Genomic DNA, 19,065 nt, shown 5'->3' on the forward strand with positions numbered 1-19,065 from the left:
GTTTAGGTTGTTCCTTGTCGAGCGTGTGAAGAGTCCGGAGGAGCGGCATGGGAGCGCAACTTGTTCCTGGGCCCTTCGCGTGCTCTGAATGCGGTGGTGAGTGCGGTGGAGGCTCCCAGCTCCGGAGTTTCTTAGGAGGGCAAAGCCTGTGCTCCTGGCCCTCAGGCCGTGCCGCAGGGCTTGTCTGTCTGTGGGGAGGCGTTTCAAGATTTTTCTGGGATAGGGGGATTTAGAGTCCTTTAAATGATACTGAGTTACAAGATACGGAGGTGAAAGTGTACGATTCGCATGCAAAGCTGTTTTGATCAGTGTATTTTGTAAACCAACAGGACCAAACCCCGTAACCACGAGGTAGGCGGATCCTTCTGGTACGTAGTAGCAGAGTGCTGTTCTCTGCTGATTTGGCTGGTAAATGCCTCCTCGAGCTCTCCCCCATGCTGCTCACAGCACTGGCTTGTGCCTTTCTTGCCCAAGCTCAAAGGCAGGAACCAGAGCTCTTTAAAAGACACTTAGCCTCGGTGGATTTTGTCAGTTGTATCTGGTGATGGAAACTTCTCAAGTTACTTCAACAGCGTGTATCAGGGTAAAATGAGTGTAATCCCAGTCTCTCAGCGGTACTAATTAATCAACTGGAATATCCTGTTCTTCTTGGCTGTCAGCCATGCTGCCGAGCATTGCTCCGGGGAGGATGTAGTGAGCAGTCTCAAACAAGTACAGCATGGCCTCTCTGGGTACCTGACTGCTCCCTGCAAGATTTTGAAGCCCTGATGGTGTTTCTGACAAGGTCTCTGTTTTCTTGGCCAAGGAAAATTTCAAGTCGTGAATTGGATTTAGAGCAAATTAAATATTCATGTGTGTTTGAAATATACATGAAGGCCACTGAGGCAATCTTAAATCTGCAAGTACCAAATGCTGGCAACAGCAGGGACTAATGGGGGCAGGGAGAGCAACGACCACCAGGGTTCACAGCTCTTGCTGCTTCATAATACTGTGAGTTTCTGAGGAGATGTGTTAGGGCATGGAGTCCCGGGATGCCTTGACAAAGAGGAGAGACTTTGTCCCGTATTAGTCAGTTATTCCTGGTTTTTTGTCCAATACTGGCACAGCAGGAGCGTTTCATTGACTGGCAAGAAGGGATTGTCCAGACATTTGGATCAGGCAGAGTTGGTGCTTAGCCATCCAGGCACAGGGATCCACATGCACTTGCGCTCGCCTGCGTGCAGCGCTGGTGCTTGTGATGAGCAGCGCTCACCTCCCCACCTCATGCAGCCCCTGCAGGATCAAGCCCAATTAATAGTTTCTGTTCATTCAGGGAGCATGCACCATTTTCTGACCTTTCTCCAGCCTTTAACAGTTATTTGGGTGCATAGAAAATAGGACTGGAAGGGCCTGTGAGAGGCTATGTAGTTCCTCCTGCTGCCCCAATGCAAGATCAAACTGAATATTTAGCTGCTGTGGCTCTAAGCCCTGCTCAAATACTTGGCACGGAAGGTGCTTGGTACGAGGCTGTGGTGTTCTCCATGGTGACACCCAGTGTCCAGGGGACCCAGGGACCCAGAGTCACTTGGCACTCTTGGGGGAGAGCTGATGGCCAGAGTCATCTGAGCAGAAATGTGGGTCTCTGCCGTTTTTCTCACTTCCTTCTTCCTCCTTCAGTGCCAGGGTTTGCTCCTGCAGGTGTTTTGCAACAGTGGGTTTAGGGACAAGACCCTCTTGGAATCAGTGTGGGACCCAAGTGTAGGACAGACCAAAAATGGAGGGTCACCAAAGTTCATCCAGAAAACAAGTGCTGTGAGCTGCCTTCCTTTGGTGTAAACCTTTTTTTAATTTTTTTTTTTTTTGGACTGCAATCCAAAGTTCTGCATTTCAGATGTAAATATTATTCCTTCAATTCCACTAGGATGGGTTTGTATGTGTGCAAACACACATGTATGTATGTATATAAGAGGTGAGACAGGCCATCAAATATATACGCAGAACAACAGTAACTTTGGGACAAAAAGAACAGATTAGGGAAATGAAAGATGGTATGAAAAACCTCAAGTGGTATCTTGCTTAGCCCATTTTCCTTGTATTTGACTAAAATAAGCCAGAGATATATGGCAAGCAATCTTGTGATGTGCCTTTTATTTTGAGTGATGTGACAAATTGCCAAAAGCCATAGATATGATGCTAAGCTGCTGGCTGTGCATGCAGGGCAAGGTGCATCGTGCTGCAGCGATGGTGGTGGGAGACAGGGCCAGGAGCATGCGGGGTCGCTGTGCCTGGCGCCCCTTGTGCCAAGGCCACCTCGGCGGCACGGGCTTCGAGCCTGGCAGAGAGCTGGCACGTTGAGGCGCTGTGTGTAGAAAACCAATTTTAGCATCGCTTCACAAATGGAGGCTTGTCAAGATGTTTAAATAGCGCTAGTCTGCCAAAATAGATGCGTATCTCTCTCCTTGTGTAGGCTGGCTGCTCAGTGAAGCCCGCCGCTTCCTTGGCTGTCCTGTCTCAGGTACACCCCTGTGCTTCACTGTCTGCTCCATCTTTCCTGTCTTTTCTGCCCAGCCTCAACTCCTCCTTCCCTCTGCGTTGCCCCAGTTGTGCGTATCATCTAAATCACGCTAAAGTAGTGGGAGAACCACCACGTTCTTTGTCTTACCCACACATCCAGTTCTTCCCCATCCTTGATCTGGACTCAGTTTCTCATGACTCTAAAGCTGTCTCTACCTGCAATGCAGTTCTTGTGAGTTTATCACTCCATATTCATGCTAACTTCACCCTAGAGCAGCTGTGTGGGATCTGGCTCTGCTGTGCTCCCGCTGGTGGGGCAGGCCCCCTCCCAGCTGGAGCCCCAGCTGCGCTGCTGTCATCTCTCTTCTCTACCGACCTGGCAGGGATATTAGTACCTGGGTATGAAGGCCAGCTTCTCCCGAGGGTGTGGGTCATCCGGTCCAAAGACTGCGCAACTGGAAAAGTAATTAATAACATTCAGGTAATGATGTGTGAATACAAAGAGAGTTTGTTCTCCAAATGCTGCTCTGAGCAGTAAAAAGATTATCACCTATGAGGAGGTTATTAGAAAAATCAGCAGGTAGGATTACAAGTTCCTTGAGGGAACTCATCTTTTGAGGAAAAGGAGCTACTTCTGCACGTATGTGTGCCTGAGCAGAACTGAGCTGGAAAATGGGTAGTACTAACAGGGGGGAGGGAAAAATGACTGAATGGAATAATGTTTGTAGATGGTTCCCCACTGAAGGAGGATTGCTTGGGTGTAAATACCGGGTCAATATCATCTCCCATCCCTTGGAGGAGGAGACAGTGAAGGCGGGAACTGCAAGTGGCGTAGGAACTTCAGCAACTTCTGCCACCATCCCCTCCCCTGCAACGGTGATGTTTTCTTCTGAGACATGGATATCAAAGACTGCCGTACGCGGTGGTGGAATTAATTAACACAGCCTGGAAGACATGGAAGTTGGGAATCTTGTTTGTGCCAATCTGACAACATGACCTCATTCAGAGGAATTAAGAGGGCTGTAATGAAAGTATAAGTTTCAGTAGAAATTCACACATTTCTTGCTTTTATCTGTCAATGCCTGTACTAACAAAGAAAGAAAGAAATGAGCAGCTGCCTCTGTGAGGTGTTAAAGATTGCATTATAACCCAAGCCGAGCCGCCAGCCCTGCCACACACAGCTCAAGCAGCGAGGCAATGTGCTGGAGGGGCAGGAGCCTTTCTTCTGCGTCCTTTGCGGGCCCGTGGGGTGGCACTGGGCTTGTGCCCCAGGCGGTGCTCCTGCCCCAACACCGGGCACTAGTGAGGGGCTTGGAGAGACCTTTTCCTTCCCGGGCTGGCAGTGTCCCGTGGTGCCTTGCCTGGATAATTATTCATGACACTGAAGACCTCGGTGGTCTTTTCCTTTTCTCCCTTACATTCACTGTTGATGTTGTTTCAGGGTGGTCAGTTAAGCAGCGTGGTATTTCTCATGTGCCGAGACACACAAAACGGATGTTTTTTCTTGGACTCAGGGGCTTAGAAAACTCCAGTTATCTCTTTACACAACTTGGAGGATTCCCAATGTCCCTTAAATAATATATGAGAAGACAGATTCAGTTGCATGGTTATTTATTATTGAAAAGATGTTACATTTTTAAATAATTTCAGTTGTATTTTAATTTCCATTATTTAGCAAATTCGCTTTACAACCTAGAACTTGCTTTTGCTGTGCTCATCTTGTCCCTCCCCAGCTAGCACACATTGCCGCTTCTGGCCCACGTAGAGATGACAGGGATGGTGCCTGCCGGGGTGTTTTGTCTTCCTCGTGTTTTAAACGGTTGAATGCCGTTGTGAATCAGCGTCATATGTCCTGGTAAAGATCTGGTGGAGCTGTGATTGCTTCAGGGCTAACGAAATGTGGGTAGAGAAAACTCTATTTTCCTCCAAACGTGGAGCTCGCGTGTGTCAGCTCAGCGCCCTGCCTGAGTCAGGGTAACCCATAGGCTCTGGGAGGATTTTTACCTGAAACAGTCATGTTCCTACACTGTTAAATTCCCCGGTTCATTTAGACATGGGTCTTCGTGCCATCGGGGAGCTTCTCCTTTCGGCAGCCTGTGTATGCATTGCCGTTGTATGAGGGAGTGCGTGTCTGAGCGAAGGGCTCCGTTGCTGGAGCGTGTCCAAAAAAGGGCAACGAAGTTGGTGAAGGGTCTGGAGCACAAGTCTTAGGAGGAGCAGCTGAGGGAGCTGGGATTGTTTAGTCTGGAGAAGAGGAGGCTGAGGGGAGACCTTACTGCTCTCTACAACTACCTGAAAGGAGGTCGTAGCAAGGTGGGGGTCGGTCTCTTCTCCCTAGTAACGAGTGATAGGACAAGAGGAAACGGCCTCAAGCTGCGCCAGGGGAGGTTTAGGTTAGATATTAGGAAAAACTTCTTCACCGAAAGGGTGGTCAAGCATTGGAACAGGCTGCCTAGGGAAGTGGTTGAGTCTCCATCCCTGGAGGTATTTAAAGAACCGATAGATGTGGTGCTCGAGGACATGGTATAGATGGACCTGGCAGTGTCAGGTTAACGGTTGGACTCAATGATCTTAAGGGTCTTTTCCAACCTTGACGATTCTATGATTCTATGATTATGATTCTAGGTGGGCCACAGCAGGACAGAGCAAGAGGGAATTGCTGCCTGAAGCCTCCACCCACAGTCATTTTTTCTGAATCTGTGTAGGGCTGTTGAGTATCAGGGAGAGACTGGGGTACTGATTTGTACATGGTGGGAACATTAAGAGAGGATCGCTTGTACATTGTTTTTTCTCCAGCTGAATTGTGCCGTTCTCTGGGAGCTGTAAACTGGTGCTAGCCTGGAACGGTTGCATTTGAATATAAGCTTTGATGTGTGCCAAGAGGTTTAACGTGTTCTAAAAATTACCTTTGTGGTATATTTGGAGCTCATTACAGCTACTGTCAGCGGATCACATACAGTTTCCCAGTACTTATATATGTTGATTGCACCTTTTGTTATGTGAATTACGTGCCAGCATCTACAAAACCCCATTCTCTGTGGGGGAACGGGTATCTAATTGAAGCTAATTCAGTTAGCTCCTGGGGGAGCTCAGGAGGTGATGGAAGCTGTCGATTGCTCCATTGAAACTTCCTCCTCTCCCATTGCTGAGATGGTGGTTGGGTTTTCCCTGGCAGTGTCAGTGGCCTTGGTCAAACCCGGTAATGTACTTTATAACTGAGTGATACCTGGCCCTTGTGCTTTGCTGAAGCTGGGGGCTAGCATGTCTCTCTATAAATTTCAAGTTCTCCCCCTCTACCTCCCGAGCATAGATAGGAATCCTCTCTCATGTGTCGGGATGTGCATAATACCATTGCTAGCCAGGACCTTTGACAACTTCTGCACTTGCGTGAGTACAGGAGTCAGGGGAGCTGAACTCTGAATCCAGCAGGCAGCGATTTGCTGGCATGACCTTCCCCGTTTCATTGTGCCAGTCCAGCTTCCACTACTGCCTCCTGACACTGAAAAGAGGAAATGTTCATCCACACTGCTAACATATTCTGATGGCTGTGGTTAAAGAAATGAAACGCTATTTAACTCAATGGTGGTATTGATTCATTTTTGTAGTCTGGAGCCATCAGCAGTAGAGGACTGCGGAGTAAAGACTTCTGTGTTAACATACATGATTATTGGCAATATGGATCTGCAGGGAGGGCTTGGACAGTTAGTTGAAAGCCACAAACTGCATTAAGTGGAAGTGGTAGGTGTCCAGTGAGACCAGGCATTTTCTTCCCCAGCAGCCCTGGTAGATCCTGTAAGCCCTACATGTAGCAGGCGTTCCCAAAAGACTTGTGCGGGAGCTAGGGACATCAGAGGCCCAAGTGCTTGCAGGTGGAAGTAAGCTTCACTCTATGAACAATGGCTTGGGAAACTGCGATCTTGTATGTTGTATCTTTGACAGCTACAATCTTCTTTTACCTGGGTCAGATGAAATCAAGTGCAAGGTGATGAACCCTGCAGGAGCTAAAGGACCCTTTCTTATGGGTCATTTCCCCAGGTACAGGTAGGAACCATTTGGGGAGAAAAGCTGAGACAACACCAGTGATTCTGTTCAGGAGCCTCTTAAACCTGTGGCTGAGGGAACGTGAGCAGAGAAGGTGGCTCAGCTCTGCTTTTACTGAGCTCAATGGCCAGTCTCACCAGCAAACCTGCCTTTGACTGCAGGGGACGAGAATGGCAGGGCTGGTCCCTGGACAGGGAATGTCCTGGCCGATGGAGACAAGGTGGACCAGAGCATTTGCTTAGGGATCTTCTAAAAGCCTCTTCCCTCCTAGCAGTTAGACAGCGTTTTGTGTTATTTTTTTCTTTCTTCACTTAACCCTTCACGTCATTTGGAGTTTTTGGTCTCAGCTTAAAGCTTTCTGCTTCAGCATAATGTTATCTGTGGCCTGTGCTGCTTGTGAACAGGTTAGAAACTGACTGCCCACAGCACCTTGTGTGAAGGGAGGAGAGCAGCCAAACCAGAGGGATGTCATGTCCCCTCTGGGGGAGCAGGAGCAGGGAGCTTGGGTGGCTTCTGCAGATTCCTGTGCCCCAGTCAGCTGGTGATGTTTGCCAGCCACCACTGCAGCGGGAGGATTTGCAAACCATATAGCTGCTAAGAAATTAGTGTTTGTGCCAGGCAGTTACTCAGAGACAAGGAGAGCGTAAGGAGCTGTGTGCAGGAGCAAGCATTGCATGAGTATGCTCTGTTACCTGTCCAGAAACACTGCCCTCTGACTGGCATAATTTCATTTCATCTTAATTAGATTATTTCAGTTAGCATTAAGCACAGCTGCAGGTATTTTTTTTTTTTTAGCTGTTCTAAGCAGTAGTCTAAGGAGAGCAGTGAGCATTTGTGCTACATCTCCTGTAACACTCTCCTCCACAAAAAAACCCCCAAACCAGCACAGGTGCCTGTTGTCTTCAGTCAAAACAGAATCAACTTGGAGATGGCCAGTAAATGCGTTCCAGGTTCTGATGAACTTAATGGACATTTTGCTGTTAACACTTGTGATGAAGGATGTGATTTTGATGTTAACTGTGTGGCTTGCAGCCTGGGTGGCTATGAGTCAGCACAGAGGGCACGGGGGGAGCAGGGAGGGGGGGGTGCCAGCTATTCCCAGCCAAATGTTTTGCTTAGGGGTTGCTTTGCACAGGTGTTTTGTTAGCTGCAAAAGATATATTTTCCTGCAGCTGGTCCTTTTACTCAGAAAAATGAAACGCAAGAAAATTCTGCGCTTTCTGCCTCATTTTTCTTCCCCTTGTTTTGTTTTTCTGGGACTCTCTGGACTTTACTGGCGTTACCAGCTGGTGCTGGTACATGTGGGGAATTGGGTTTTGTGACCAAAGGAGGACTAAGAAATAAATGCCTGGACATACAGCTTTGATTTCCATCTCATGGCTGTGTATCAAAAATAAATAGTGCCCCAATTTCTTCAGTGACGTGGGGTTTTTTTAGTATTGATTGTGCACTCCTGGGCTCCCAGCCAACCCTTTGATTTCAAACTTACCACCAGAAAAAAGACAGGCTCTTAGAGTGGAGAGGTTGACAGTGAGAGTCCATACATTTGTGGCTGTGCTTGCAAACTGTCTGCTAGATGCAGTGCCTGAGAGACACACAAGCAGCTGAACTGCTCAGCACATGGCTAACATCAAATTAATGCCATTATTTCTGAAAGCAAATTCCTGCTGCAAGACAGTTACAGACAGTCGATGTTCACATTCATTGCTTTTGACAGCCTGATATAAGGTAATTTAATTTAAACACCCAGATGAGAGAGAAGCAAGAGGCGTTTTTAAAAAAAATGAAAATAAAAGCCCACTCTTTTTACACATAAGATGCCTGCTTGAAGGAATAGATTAGTAGCTGTACGGTGCGATTGATTTGCAGGAGCCTGTGGATTTCAGTGGAGAGCTCTGTTTAAAGATCAATAGGGAACACTACAGCATGAGTGCTTTTGCCACTTAGGCATTCAAGCAAATGCTTGACGGTAATTCCTTCTCAGACTTTGGTCTAGGGCCAGTAGTGTTTGGGAGGGCACTTGACTGTGTTTCAGAGAGCAAGCTGGCCACATATGTCCTTCGCCTTTATTTCATTAGGCAAATTCTGTAAGAGAATTACAAATACAGACCCTCTTTCCTAAGTTGCCATGGCTGCACAAGGCAGTGATATACTTGTGTTGGCAAGGCCAGCAACCAGAATCGGAAGGTTTTCTAAGTATTTGCTTTTTTGCTAATTGCATGACTGTTTTTGAGGTCCTCCTTGTACGACAGAGGGGTTTTATTCATTTCCACCTCCCAGGCTGCCCTCAAGGTTTGCGTTTGGCTGTGTCCCATGATTTGGGAATATACGAGTGATGGGCTGGCGGTTTTGTAATAAACCGGGAAGCCTTGCCCAGTGCGATGCCGAGGGAGCTGTCTCTCGGTATCCGGCACAGCCATTTAGATTTTAACTGCACCTTTCCAGCAGCTGGAAAAGAAGGCGAAAAGTGCCACGGATGTTTTTCAAGGAGGTGCCACACTGGCAGAGGCAGCCAGCATTCCCTTTTCCCAACCGCTCATGGCACTGCCTTGTGCTGCGGGATTGACTGCTTGGCTGTGCAATGCACTGTCTCTAGCCCCCTAGAAAACTAGCCAGGCTAATGCAGAACACCTCTGTAGATGCCTGTTTAATCATCTTCTCCAATGCAAACCTTTGGGATGAGAGCCAAATGGCAAATGGAATCAGTGAAAAAGTTTTGGGGCTTGTGTGGGACAGCCTAATAATGAACACTGGCAGATTGGTCTAGTTTGGGAGTTTAAATATAAGTAGTTAAAATCAGATGGAACTGGTTTTCAGGTAGCCTGGATATTGTTCTTAACACACCATGTTTACAATTTTAGCATCAGGCTCCATCTCTGCGTCAGAGTACCCATCTGCAGTCACAAAATCACTGAGTGTCTTAACAGAGTAGTCCAGCCCGTGGCCGCGATGAGTAATCACACTAGAGCCACGGGTGAGGTTTGATCTGTATTACAAGTTAGGGCCATTCTGAATCCTACTTTACTTTGCTCATTATTTATTTATTTATTCTATTTATTATCATTTATTTATTCATTTTTATTAACCTCTTCTGTGTCATTTTGCTATGGTATCTGAACACCTACTATGGTTGCAGAGATCCCTGCCTCAAAGAGGACTGGACTAATATACTGGAACGTGCTGGGTGCTCAGGGCAAGCCAGAGCCAAATGGGCTCTGTGGAGGTGCAGTAATCCAGATTCCTGCCTGCTTTCCCTTGAATTGCTGAGAGCCCCTTCTGCTTTTGTACAGGGAGCTCCTGGCCAGGTTGCTTTGGAGTTGTTGTGTGAATTTTACCAACCACGTGGAGTAATGCTGGGGTTGTTCTCTCGCTCTTACAACTGACTGCACAGGAAAAGAGACCGTGCTTTGCAAACGGTCTTTGCAGAGATGGTTACCCCTTAGCTCTTAACCCAGCAGTTGTCCTTAAGTTAAGTGCTTGCTGGCAGGAGGCTGCTGGCTGGGATGCATCACCTTAGGGCTGTGGGTCTTGGCAAGTTGGTGAGTGCCCTCGAGGCTGCCAGTGTCGCTTGCAGGTGTGGTTTCAGTTCTGAGACTCGTGCAAATACCAGGTGCGAACAGGAATTTTTTCCCTGCGTAAGCAGTAAAACAGTTGGGAAATACAGTGCAGCCAAGGCCAGTTCTGTACTCCCGGTGTTTTTCCTGAGCATCTTTCTGCTCTCTGAACCCATGTAGCCCCCTGTGTTATAAAAGAGACAGGCAGGAAAGCCTGGAGCCAGCATCTGTATGGCTGGTTCATGAAGTAAATGGAGAAAGGATGAGGTAAGGAGTAATCTGGGTTAGATACAGAAATACTGGGAGATTGTTCCTGTTAACTCTTCCTCCTCCCCCTCTATGTCTTCTTCCTCATCCTTGCTGTGCTAGGTGTCCCAGCTGCTGGCTACGATGAGTTGAGCAGATAAGCCCTAGAGCTTCTGACCTCATTGCTTGGCACAACCTTTGATTCAATTTTAACGCTCATCTAAAAACTCATGTTCACCTTGTTTTTATCGCATAACCTTGTGTCAAAGCTGCACATGGCAATCTATTCCACGATAGTTTCTCTTTCCTGCTCTTGCTTACAGAGATTTAATACTTCATATAATGATGACTGCCTTTCAGCGGGTGGATATTTTCTTCTTCATACATCTCAGATCTGTTCTCTATGTGATATAATTGATTCTCAGCTCTGTTTCCTTCTTGCAAATTTTTGCTGGGCTCTGCCTTGGGCAATGGGAGAGAAGGTCTCTGGCTGTCAGTAACACACTGATACACCAAAATGAGATGCTCAGTTTGATGTCTGAAATTACTAGCAAATACTGAGTCACACTCAGGCCCCAGCGAGGACTCTGTCAGATTGCCTGATCTACTCAGTGGCAAAGCTGGTGCTGGCTTCAGCCAGGTAGAAACAAGCTCTTGCATTTGGTTCAGAATTGGGTATGTGGGAAGCTACCCCCAAAACCCAGACCTTAAACGATACACCAGTGGCCCAAGGAGTGCTATTTAAGTGCCATCTTTTACATACATGGCCTTTTTGTTTTCCTGACAAGTGAATTTCTCCCATGCAAGTGTTTAACATAAATTGTCAAGTAACGTTTGGCCCCTGCTTTTCCTGTGGGGTAACTCATTTTTGCAATCCTTTATTTTTCAGTGTGCAAGAAGTGATTATACGCTTTGTGTATAATCTTTGTGTACAGTTGTTCTTCATGCCAACATGTGCACTATGATCTCTATCACAGAGAACAAAGCAAAGCTCTTGACAAGCAATATGCAGTAATAATGAAAAGGGTGGGTTTTTAAAGTCTGCATTGATACAGAAATAGTCTGTACGTTTTTGGAGTACTCTGTTCTGAAATGTGGATGTATCATAATCAAATTCATATCAATTGTTCCCACATTTGACTTCGAAGGAGGCATGGAAAAATACCTGCTTTTCGTAATAAGTTTAACATAGCAGTCTAATCATTTCATTAATGATTTCCTCCTCGGGATTACATTTTCAAAGCCATGTGCGATCATTTAATTGTGTGCCTCCTTATTAAAGTCCCACTATGACACTTGGAAAATGCACCCCTTGTGGTAAATGCCGCCTCCGCACAGAGTACCCGAATATCACAGCAGCTCTCCAGCATTTCTGCTTTCCGAGTCCCTCGGCACTGACAATCAGTGCCGTCACCTTTCCCGTGTTACCTCTCAAATCCGGAGCGACGCAATTCTTGCGGTTGTTTTATTTGGCCGTGTCTGGCTTTTTCAGTCAACCACTGGCGGCCTGTGGAGATTTTACTTTGTGATTAAATAATAATGTAAGAGCTTGTTTCTTTGACAAAAAGTTAAAAAATAACAGTAATATCATGAGCGTGATGTGGCATGGGTGGCAAGACCTCTGTTATTTATTGTTTGTTTACTCAGCCCTCGAGGAGCGGAGAGGAAAGCTCCCATAATGTGCTGTCAGAGAACATGTCTGCCAGGAGATAAGCAACCGTCTGCTTTAGTAAGCAGTGGATTACAAAATGGCCTTCACAGCCACTGTTTCAGCCTCCCTGCAAACACGGCCAGTTTTGAACGCCAGGAAGACCCTGTTGCTCAACGTGGGATTTTCCACTTCGCTGGCAGTAAAGCAAGGCGTTTGTGTGGGGCAACCTGTTGGTGCAGTTCACTTCTGCACAGGCTGAGCAGTGGCCTTCAGGGTCCTCCTGCAGCCCCCTGATGCTGGTGCGGGCAGCTGCCAACACGGGGGCTTCGGGTCCTGCCTGTGTGGTAGCCAAGGTCCCCAGTAGTGGTGGGTACCCAGAACTAGCAGTGTGTCATGACCTACATGTTGCAGGGTGTTTCCTAGAAACCATAGGAATAGAAATAGTAATTATCTGTTAATGTACATACCCATGCCCATATATTTATATTTATGTAGAAATATACCTGCAACATATGGAAAAAAAATATCGTGGAGTTGAACACAGAATGGTGCCACTTACCTAACCCACCTCCTCCTCTCATTTCCCCAAGCTCAGAGTCTGGATTGTTGTTGGATATAATGAGCTGTTGTCTTGACTCATAAAAACTTAGGAGTTTGATTTGGCAAAAAAAACAAATAATAAAAAACAACATACAGAATTTGTCCCATCTGTGGCCATTGCCAGTGTCTGTCTAGAACTACTAAGGCTACTTAAAGCCTTTCATGGGTTGTCACTGAAACTGAGCAGTATTTAAAGCCATGTCAGATTATCCCTGTTTTCTAAGTAGTATTACCCTGTCAAGGTAAAGGCTTATAATCTTACACTTGCTTGACAAGCTGCATTATTTGTACTGTAAAGTTAATTTGTGTTGAGGCTCCGCACTTAGTTGTAGTTAGGTGTGTGAAACCTGACGTTTAATGTTCCCTAACTCTAAATAAAAATGGGCCCCTTGATCAGTTTTTCAAGTAGAACACTCGATCAATCTCGTCTGGCTTAATTTAGTGTCCTGCCAAATGCTGAGTTTAACCTTTCTCACAAGTATTTATTTTCAGGAAGGCTGATGATACCAATAGCAGAAGGGAGATAGATGGATAGATGCCGAAGTGGACCGTCGTGATTTCTCTTTGTCTGGAAGAGAGATGCTTTGTTTGTAAGGGCAAAGAGGATTGTTCTGTGCACAGAGATTATCACAATGACTGATTTATGAAGGTTGTTGCAATGCAATTATCCTTTTAAAGTTTACTGCAGCTTCTATCCAGTATTTAGTTTGTTAAGGTGTTGACACAATTTTGCTGATATTTTTCTTAAGTGGATTATGCTCACAGACAGTTTTTCAAAGCAAACAGATGGCTTTTCAAAGAGAGCATGCCCACAGATTATTTTTTTTTATGGTGTCTCTAGAATTATGACAGCTCTGTCAGAGGGGGCTGGTTTGTCATTAATTTTCTTGTGACAGATGATTCAAAATCATTTTTGCTCCTTCAGCTTGCTCAAATGAACCAGCTGTTTAAAAATAAAAAATACAAGGAGACTAAGGCATAAATCAATTGGTGTGCACATGAATGGAATTGCACTATTTCGATAAGTCCATTTCTGTTTTTAGATCACTGTAAAATAAGAATGTCTTCAAAATATTGGAAGTATGCTCAGGAGGAGTGTTTTTCTTCTTGGAACCCGAAGACATGTCATGCATTGCCTCAGATGAAACCTGTAATCTGAATTGCCTGGTTACTTAAATGTGAAATTGGAATATGCATAAGGGAGAGCGGGTGGCTCAGCACCCTCACACAGGGTGTGAAGTCCCTTGGCTTCTGAGGACTTCAGATATGAGTCTTGGCAGGGCAGACTCAGGCTGTCATCCTCCAAGCGGGGGTGTGTAAAATCCCAAGTAGCTTCCCTTAAATGAGTGTCTCAGAGAGTCCCTAGGCAAAGACGTAGTTTGTGGGCCACCCTGAGAAAGATTTCCATGCTTTGCCCTCACTCTGAGAAGGAAGAGGACATGAGGAAGGCAACATAGACTCAGCTGAAGCTCTTGGTGTCAGCTTATGGAGCTGTATCCATCTTGTGCTGCTGCATGACGGGAAATCCTCCTCCTCCGTGCACGGTGCAGGTGATTGTTCCTGCTGCCTGGGGACAGCTCTGCTGGCTATGCCACAGCAGAGGACAAGCTCCTAGGAGTCTTTCCCCAGTCACCCCAGCTAAGGGGACGCCAGGTGCTTCAGGGTACTGGGCCTTCATCATCATCTTACCTCTCTGTTGCACTGACTCTCCCAGGGTTTGGGCTTAGTTGTTCTTGGTGCTGTAGGGACGTCTGCTCTGAGTTGTTTCTTGTGCTAAGGAGATTTTTCTGTTCTTGTGCATGAATACATAGCACCAGGTTTTGGCTTAGAGAAGTTAAGGCTGCAAAGCATCATCACACAGATTTTGTCTGCATGTTGGTGCAGCCTTTGATGTCTTCAGTCCTGTGTACGTGACGAGAAAAAGCAGCGGCCCCGCTGCAGCTGGGTCTGTTTCATCCCAAAACCAAATTATTTAGAACTGCATTTGTGTAGTGAAGAATCCACCACCCTTTTTGATAACTTTATCATGTCATTAATGATACTGCTGTTGGATCTCTTTGCCTCTGCCGTGGTGCGTTGTCCCTGTTGGAACAACACCAGCACGATTCCTGTGCCATTTTGCAGACAGGGAGAGACACCGGGGTGTGCTGGGTGCTCGAGACAGCTAGGGAGCTCCTGGATTCCTGCCTACCGCCTTTAACCATAAGATCAACCTCTGTCCTGAAAGCAAGATCACAGCTATGTGAAATATGTGCTGCGTGAATTATTCTTGGTTTGTTTTTTCAAACCATGTCTGCTCACTGGATCCCAAGCTATTTGTCTGTGCATTCCCATAACTGTTGTGCTGCCGAGATACAAATATCTTCAAAAGAGCTTCCTACCAAATAGCACAGAGCCGCTCCTGCAGTCCCAGTGCTTTTTGTGACTCTCACATTGAGCTGGATTCCCAGCATCTGGGTAGCGATTTGCATTGTTCAGCAGGGGCAAATTCATGTCACCAGGAGATGAGGCAATCACGTTCTCGGGCGCGGGCTGCCGTCCCTGGCTGATGTGGTTTCCCACGTGGTGTTTACCAGTCCAGCGGGACTTGCAAGCCACCATTGTTTCTTCGTTGTGAACGTTGTTTACGGGGGCTCAGGCGGTGCAAGTCCGGTGCCAGGCGCTGGCGAAAAGGGAACTGTGCTCATTGGTGTGGGATAAATCCTTCCTCTTAGCTCTGGGGAAAGGGAGAGCAGAGAAATGCTCCCACTGCTGGAAGGTGTCGTGCTGTCACTCGTCCAACACATCTGGTTTGTTTTGAAAACCGAAGGAGAGTCAGTGATCAGTTGCCCCTCCAGTGTGCCCCAGGTCCTGCTGTGCTATCTGTTGTCTACTCCGAGACCCCACAAAGCATCTGTGGTTTGCAGGAGGTCAGGTTAGGTTGCAGGGATGCGAATGTGACATTTCAGTCAGCAGAGGTATTCCTTTTGAATATGCGTATAACCCGCTGCAGCGGGTGGTGTACTTTAAGCTGTATTTCGGGTGATATTAGGAGAAGAGCAGCTCAAGTTCTTAGTGACACTGAATTTTAATAACCAGATGTATCTCCTGGGTTTTATTTGTTTGTAGCCTCTAGCACCAGAATCTTGTCGCTTTGCGGCATTTGAGATATCAATATTGCATGAATATTCATTTTGGCATTTCCGAACACCAACTCCTTAATACAAATTTAATGTAACGCATTTTTCCTGATAGTTACAAATTAGATTGACATGCTGTTAGTCACCTCACCTTTACACGCTCTGGGAAGGTAGAGAGGCAGGCTTTTGCTCATGAAGTCTCTCATTCCCATTCGCCTGCTCAAAGGTCCCAAATGAAATGGTTCAGATGGGTTCAGTGTGGTACTACAGGGTGCTGTGCTTCTTACGAGTGTGCGGTTTGGCCTGCCTCTGCTAAAGGAGGGCCCGAGGCTGGGTAGCACATCCAGGTGCAAGGAGGGGTGGGTAAACAGGGTCTCGGAGCTCACAGGGGACCCCTGGCTGGGGACGTGCCGTCATTGCCATGTGGGATCTGATGCCAGGGTGTTCCTGCAAGGATGTAGCGGTGGCACGGGGAAGGGGGTACCCCGTGCCATCGCTGCCCCGTCCCTGGCAGCTCCTCGCTGTTGACTGTGGAAGAGGAAATGGTTTCCCCTGCGAGGTTGGGCTCCTGGGAGTGATGGGCTCCTCAGGGCCAGGCCCAAATTACCTCCCAGGGGTGACCTGGAAGGGGGTGGGAGTCTGATGGCTGTCCCTCTCACCTTGCCCGCTGTGCCAGCTGCTGCCTTCCCCACCAAGCCAGGTGCCAGGCTGCAAAAGGGGCTTCAGTCCCTTCCCTGGGGGCTGGCATTCATGGGGGGCAGAGGGGATTTGAGACAGGACCTGGATCCTGTTCCATGGCACCAAACAGTATGGCAGAGACACAAGAGCAGTATTGTGGCTTTCGGTCTCGAGCAATGTGTGCGATCCCTGACTCTCTCCTGCATGTCTGTCTGTGCACCCTCAGGGCCAAGGAGATCTCCTGAAGAACGCCAAGAACGAAGCCCTGGAGAACATGAAGCAGATCCAGCTGGCGTGCCTGTCGTGCGGACTGAGCAAAACTGGAAGTGGGCACGTGGACGCCAAGTCAAAACGGTGCCTGGAGGCCATACAGGAGAAGGATACCGGAGATGAGAATGGGAGGCTGTGAGGAGAGGCAGAGCTGTCGCATTTGTCACAGATTTCAATAACTCTAAACTATTTTTTTAAAGCATTTAAAAATTCACACAGGAATGCCCTCTACAGGGTGTTGATAGTATTAAAATCCTCACAATGACAGTATTTTAATGCAGTTAATTTATCTAAGTTCAATTCTGGTAGTGAGATTTCTAATGAAGCCAAGCTGTCTGTATGCAAGTGCGTGTGTGTGTGCGCACATGCAAATCCTGTAGACACCCTTTCATGCATTACATTAGCCATTTGCTAATTTATTCCTTTGTCATCTTTGAATAGGCCTGTTCGTTCTGAAGATCAAAACAAATAGAGAGTACTTGTATCAGTTTTGTGCTTTATTTTACTCTCCAGCTTTTATCATTTAACTTATAGATTACATTACTGTTATGCTGTTTAAACAAACAAACAAAATACAACAACAAATGTCACCGACAGCTGTTTTTGTGAGGGCAAAACCAGTGGTTTGCTGCAGATCCTGAACATGATTTTTCATGAACAATTCAAACCAAGTAAACGAGATATTAAATGGTCAGAGTTGCTGGATAGATTATGATTAGATTTGAGGTGTACATTTCGCTGAATTTTAGCAAACTGCTCTTCGGGATACACCCAGATAGCATGTACTAATGTAAGAACTAGCTGATTTATTTCATTCCAGTAAATCATTGCTACCCTGTAGATCTGCAGGACAGCTACAGTCTTTGCTGATAGGCATTAACTCCTGTAGTAATGAACATAGCTAGTCAGCCCCGTAGTCACGAGGAGAGAGAGCTGTGAATATCCTTCGGTGATCATGAACTCTGAAGGTGAGCTTCAGGCTGTTCTGAAACAGCCGGTGGTGCCAGTATTGGAAGGAAGGTTTTACAGATTTCACGAACTGTGAGCTTTACTGCAAGAGGCATGAGAGGTCAGATCTTGCTTGCCACCTTCTGCTTAGATGTTGAAGTCAGCTGGATGAAGCAAGCAGGATCTGGCCTTATGTTGTTGTGGTTAAGAGTGATGCTGTGCTAGAAATTTGAAGCAAGGCTGTAGAACTGCTAAAGATGTATTGTAGAGAAATAGCCTGGGGAAGAAACAGGGTACCAGCATTTTTGTGCCGCAGTTACAAATAACCCGACACGTGTCATATGTTCAGGGTGGTTCTGAGAATTGGTTGCCTCTTTGTTCTGCTGCAGAAAGGAGACAGAGAATGTCACGAAGCAATGCATCCTCATCCCTCCTTGTGTCCAGCTCATGTATGCTCACAACATTCATTTCAATCATTTAAGTACTGTGCTTGAGTGTAGTATTTGTGTTACCTTTAACAGGACTAAGTGTTTTACGGTTATAAAAAAGACTATATTTATTTAAAGCATTGCTTTTATTTTGAAAAGCTACTTTTTAAATTAATTTGATTAACAAATATGCTAATTTTCTGAACTTAACAAAAAGTAATTGCTGAAAGTTTGACCATTGGAGAATCTTACATAGCTATTGTGTTAAGTTATTTTTGACTTCTTAATAACACTATTATGTTCATGTTGCACATTACTGAGAGAGTAAAGCTATGAAACAACTTTGACCCATGTTTTTAAAGTGATTTAACACAGAAGGTAATCAGCAAGACTTGGATAAAGGTGGGTTAGAGTGGGTAAATTGCTTGAGAGAAGGTCCTGCTCTAACAGGAACTGTATTGTTGCAAAGGTTATAACTCGGGTGCCTTAAATACCATTTCAGTAAAACGTGCCATGCTTGTTCAGATCCAGCCCTATACCTGCTGTTTTTCTCTCCATTGTATTATGACTGTGTATTCAGCCTTCGTTGAGGTCTGGAGAGGGCTGTCTTTTGTGTTTCAGGCAAGGCATGAGGCCCAGATCAATGGTGTAAGTGTGCACATTTGCCTTTTGCCCTCCTGGGTTACCTTCTGGATTTCATCGTGGGTTGTGTTTATATGAAAAACAGCACTTGACCTTCAGTATTTACAGTTAGGGAGGATGGAAATTTTTAACCTAGCACCACCAATGGTGAAGGATCAGCCTTCGGAAAGCGTCTCTCTTGGAAGAGAGAGGTTGCTTCAAGAAGGGTGAGTGGCTTGCCTCTTGGTGCTTTATTTAAACCTAGATAGTTTGATTTTCTCAGTTTGAAAGGCTGTCCTAATGTCTGTACAGGAACTGCTGGCAAAATACCTTCTAGTCCTCCTTCCTTCTCTGATGTTATCGATAATTGAACATAAAATTACATGGAGAAGGGCTTGCTTTCTGTGCTCACACGG

At 46.3% G+C, this 19,065-nt stretch overlaps 1 protein-coding gene across 1 annotated transcript in view; it reads left to right on the forward strand.

The window, feature by feature from the left end:
- PLCL1 (phospholipase C like 1 (inactive)) overlaps positions 1 to 18,375 on the forward strand; it is a 207,031-nt gene extending 188,656 nt beyond the window's left edge. Inside the window, exon 6 of the mRNA XM_087733640.1 lies at positions 16,609 to 18,375. Coding sequence (XP_087589766.1) covers positions 16,609 to 16,791 — 183 coding nt within the window. The 3' untranslated portion in view covers positions 16,792 to 18,375. The remainder of the gene's footprint in view (positions 1 to 16,608) is intronic.
- Positions 18,376 to 19,065: the final 690 nt, after the last annotated feature.

The sequence above is a fragment of the Nipponia nippon genome, unplaced genomic scaffold (assembly GCF_047370975.1).
Source record: "Nipponia nippon isolate SJK-2023a ecotype South Korea unplaced genomic scaffold, ASM4737097v1 scaffold_5, whole genome shotgun sequence".
Taxonomy (NCBI): Eukaryota; Metazoa; Chordata; class Aves; order Pelecaniformes; family Threskiornithidae; genus Nipponia; species Nipponia nippon.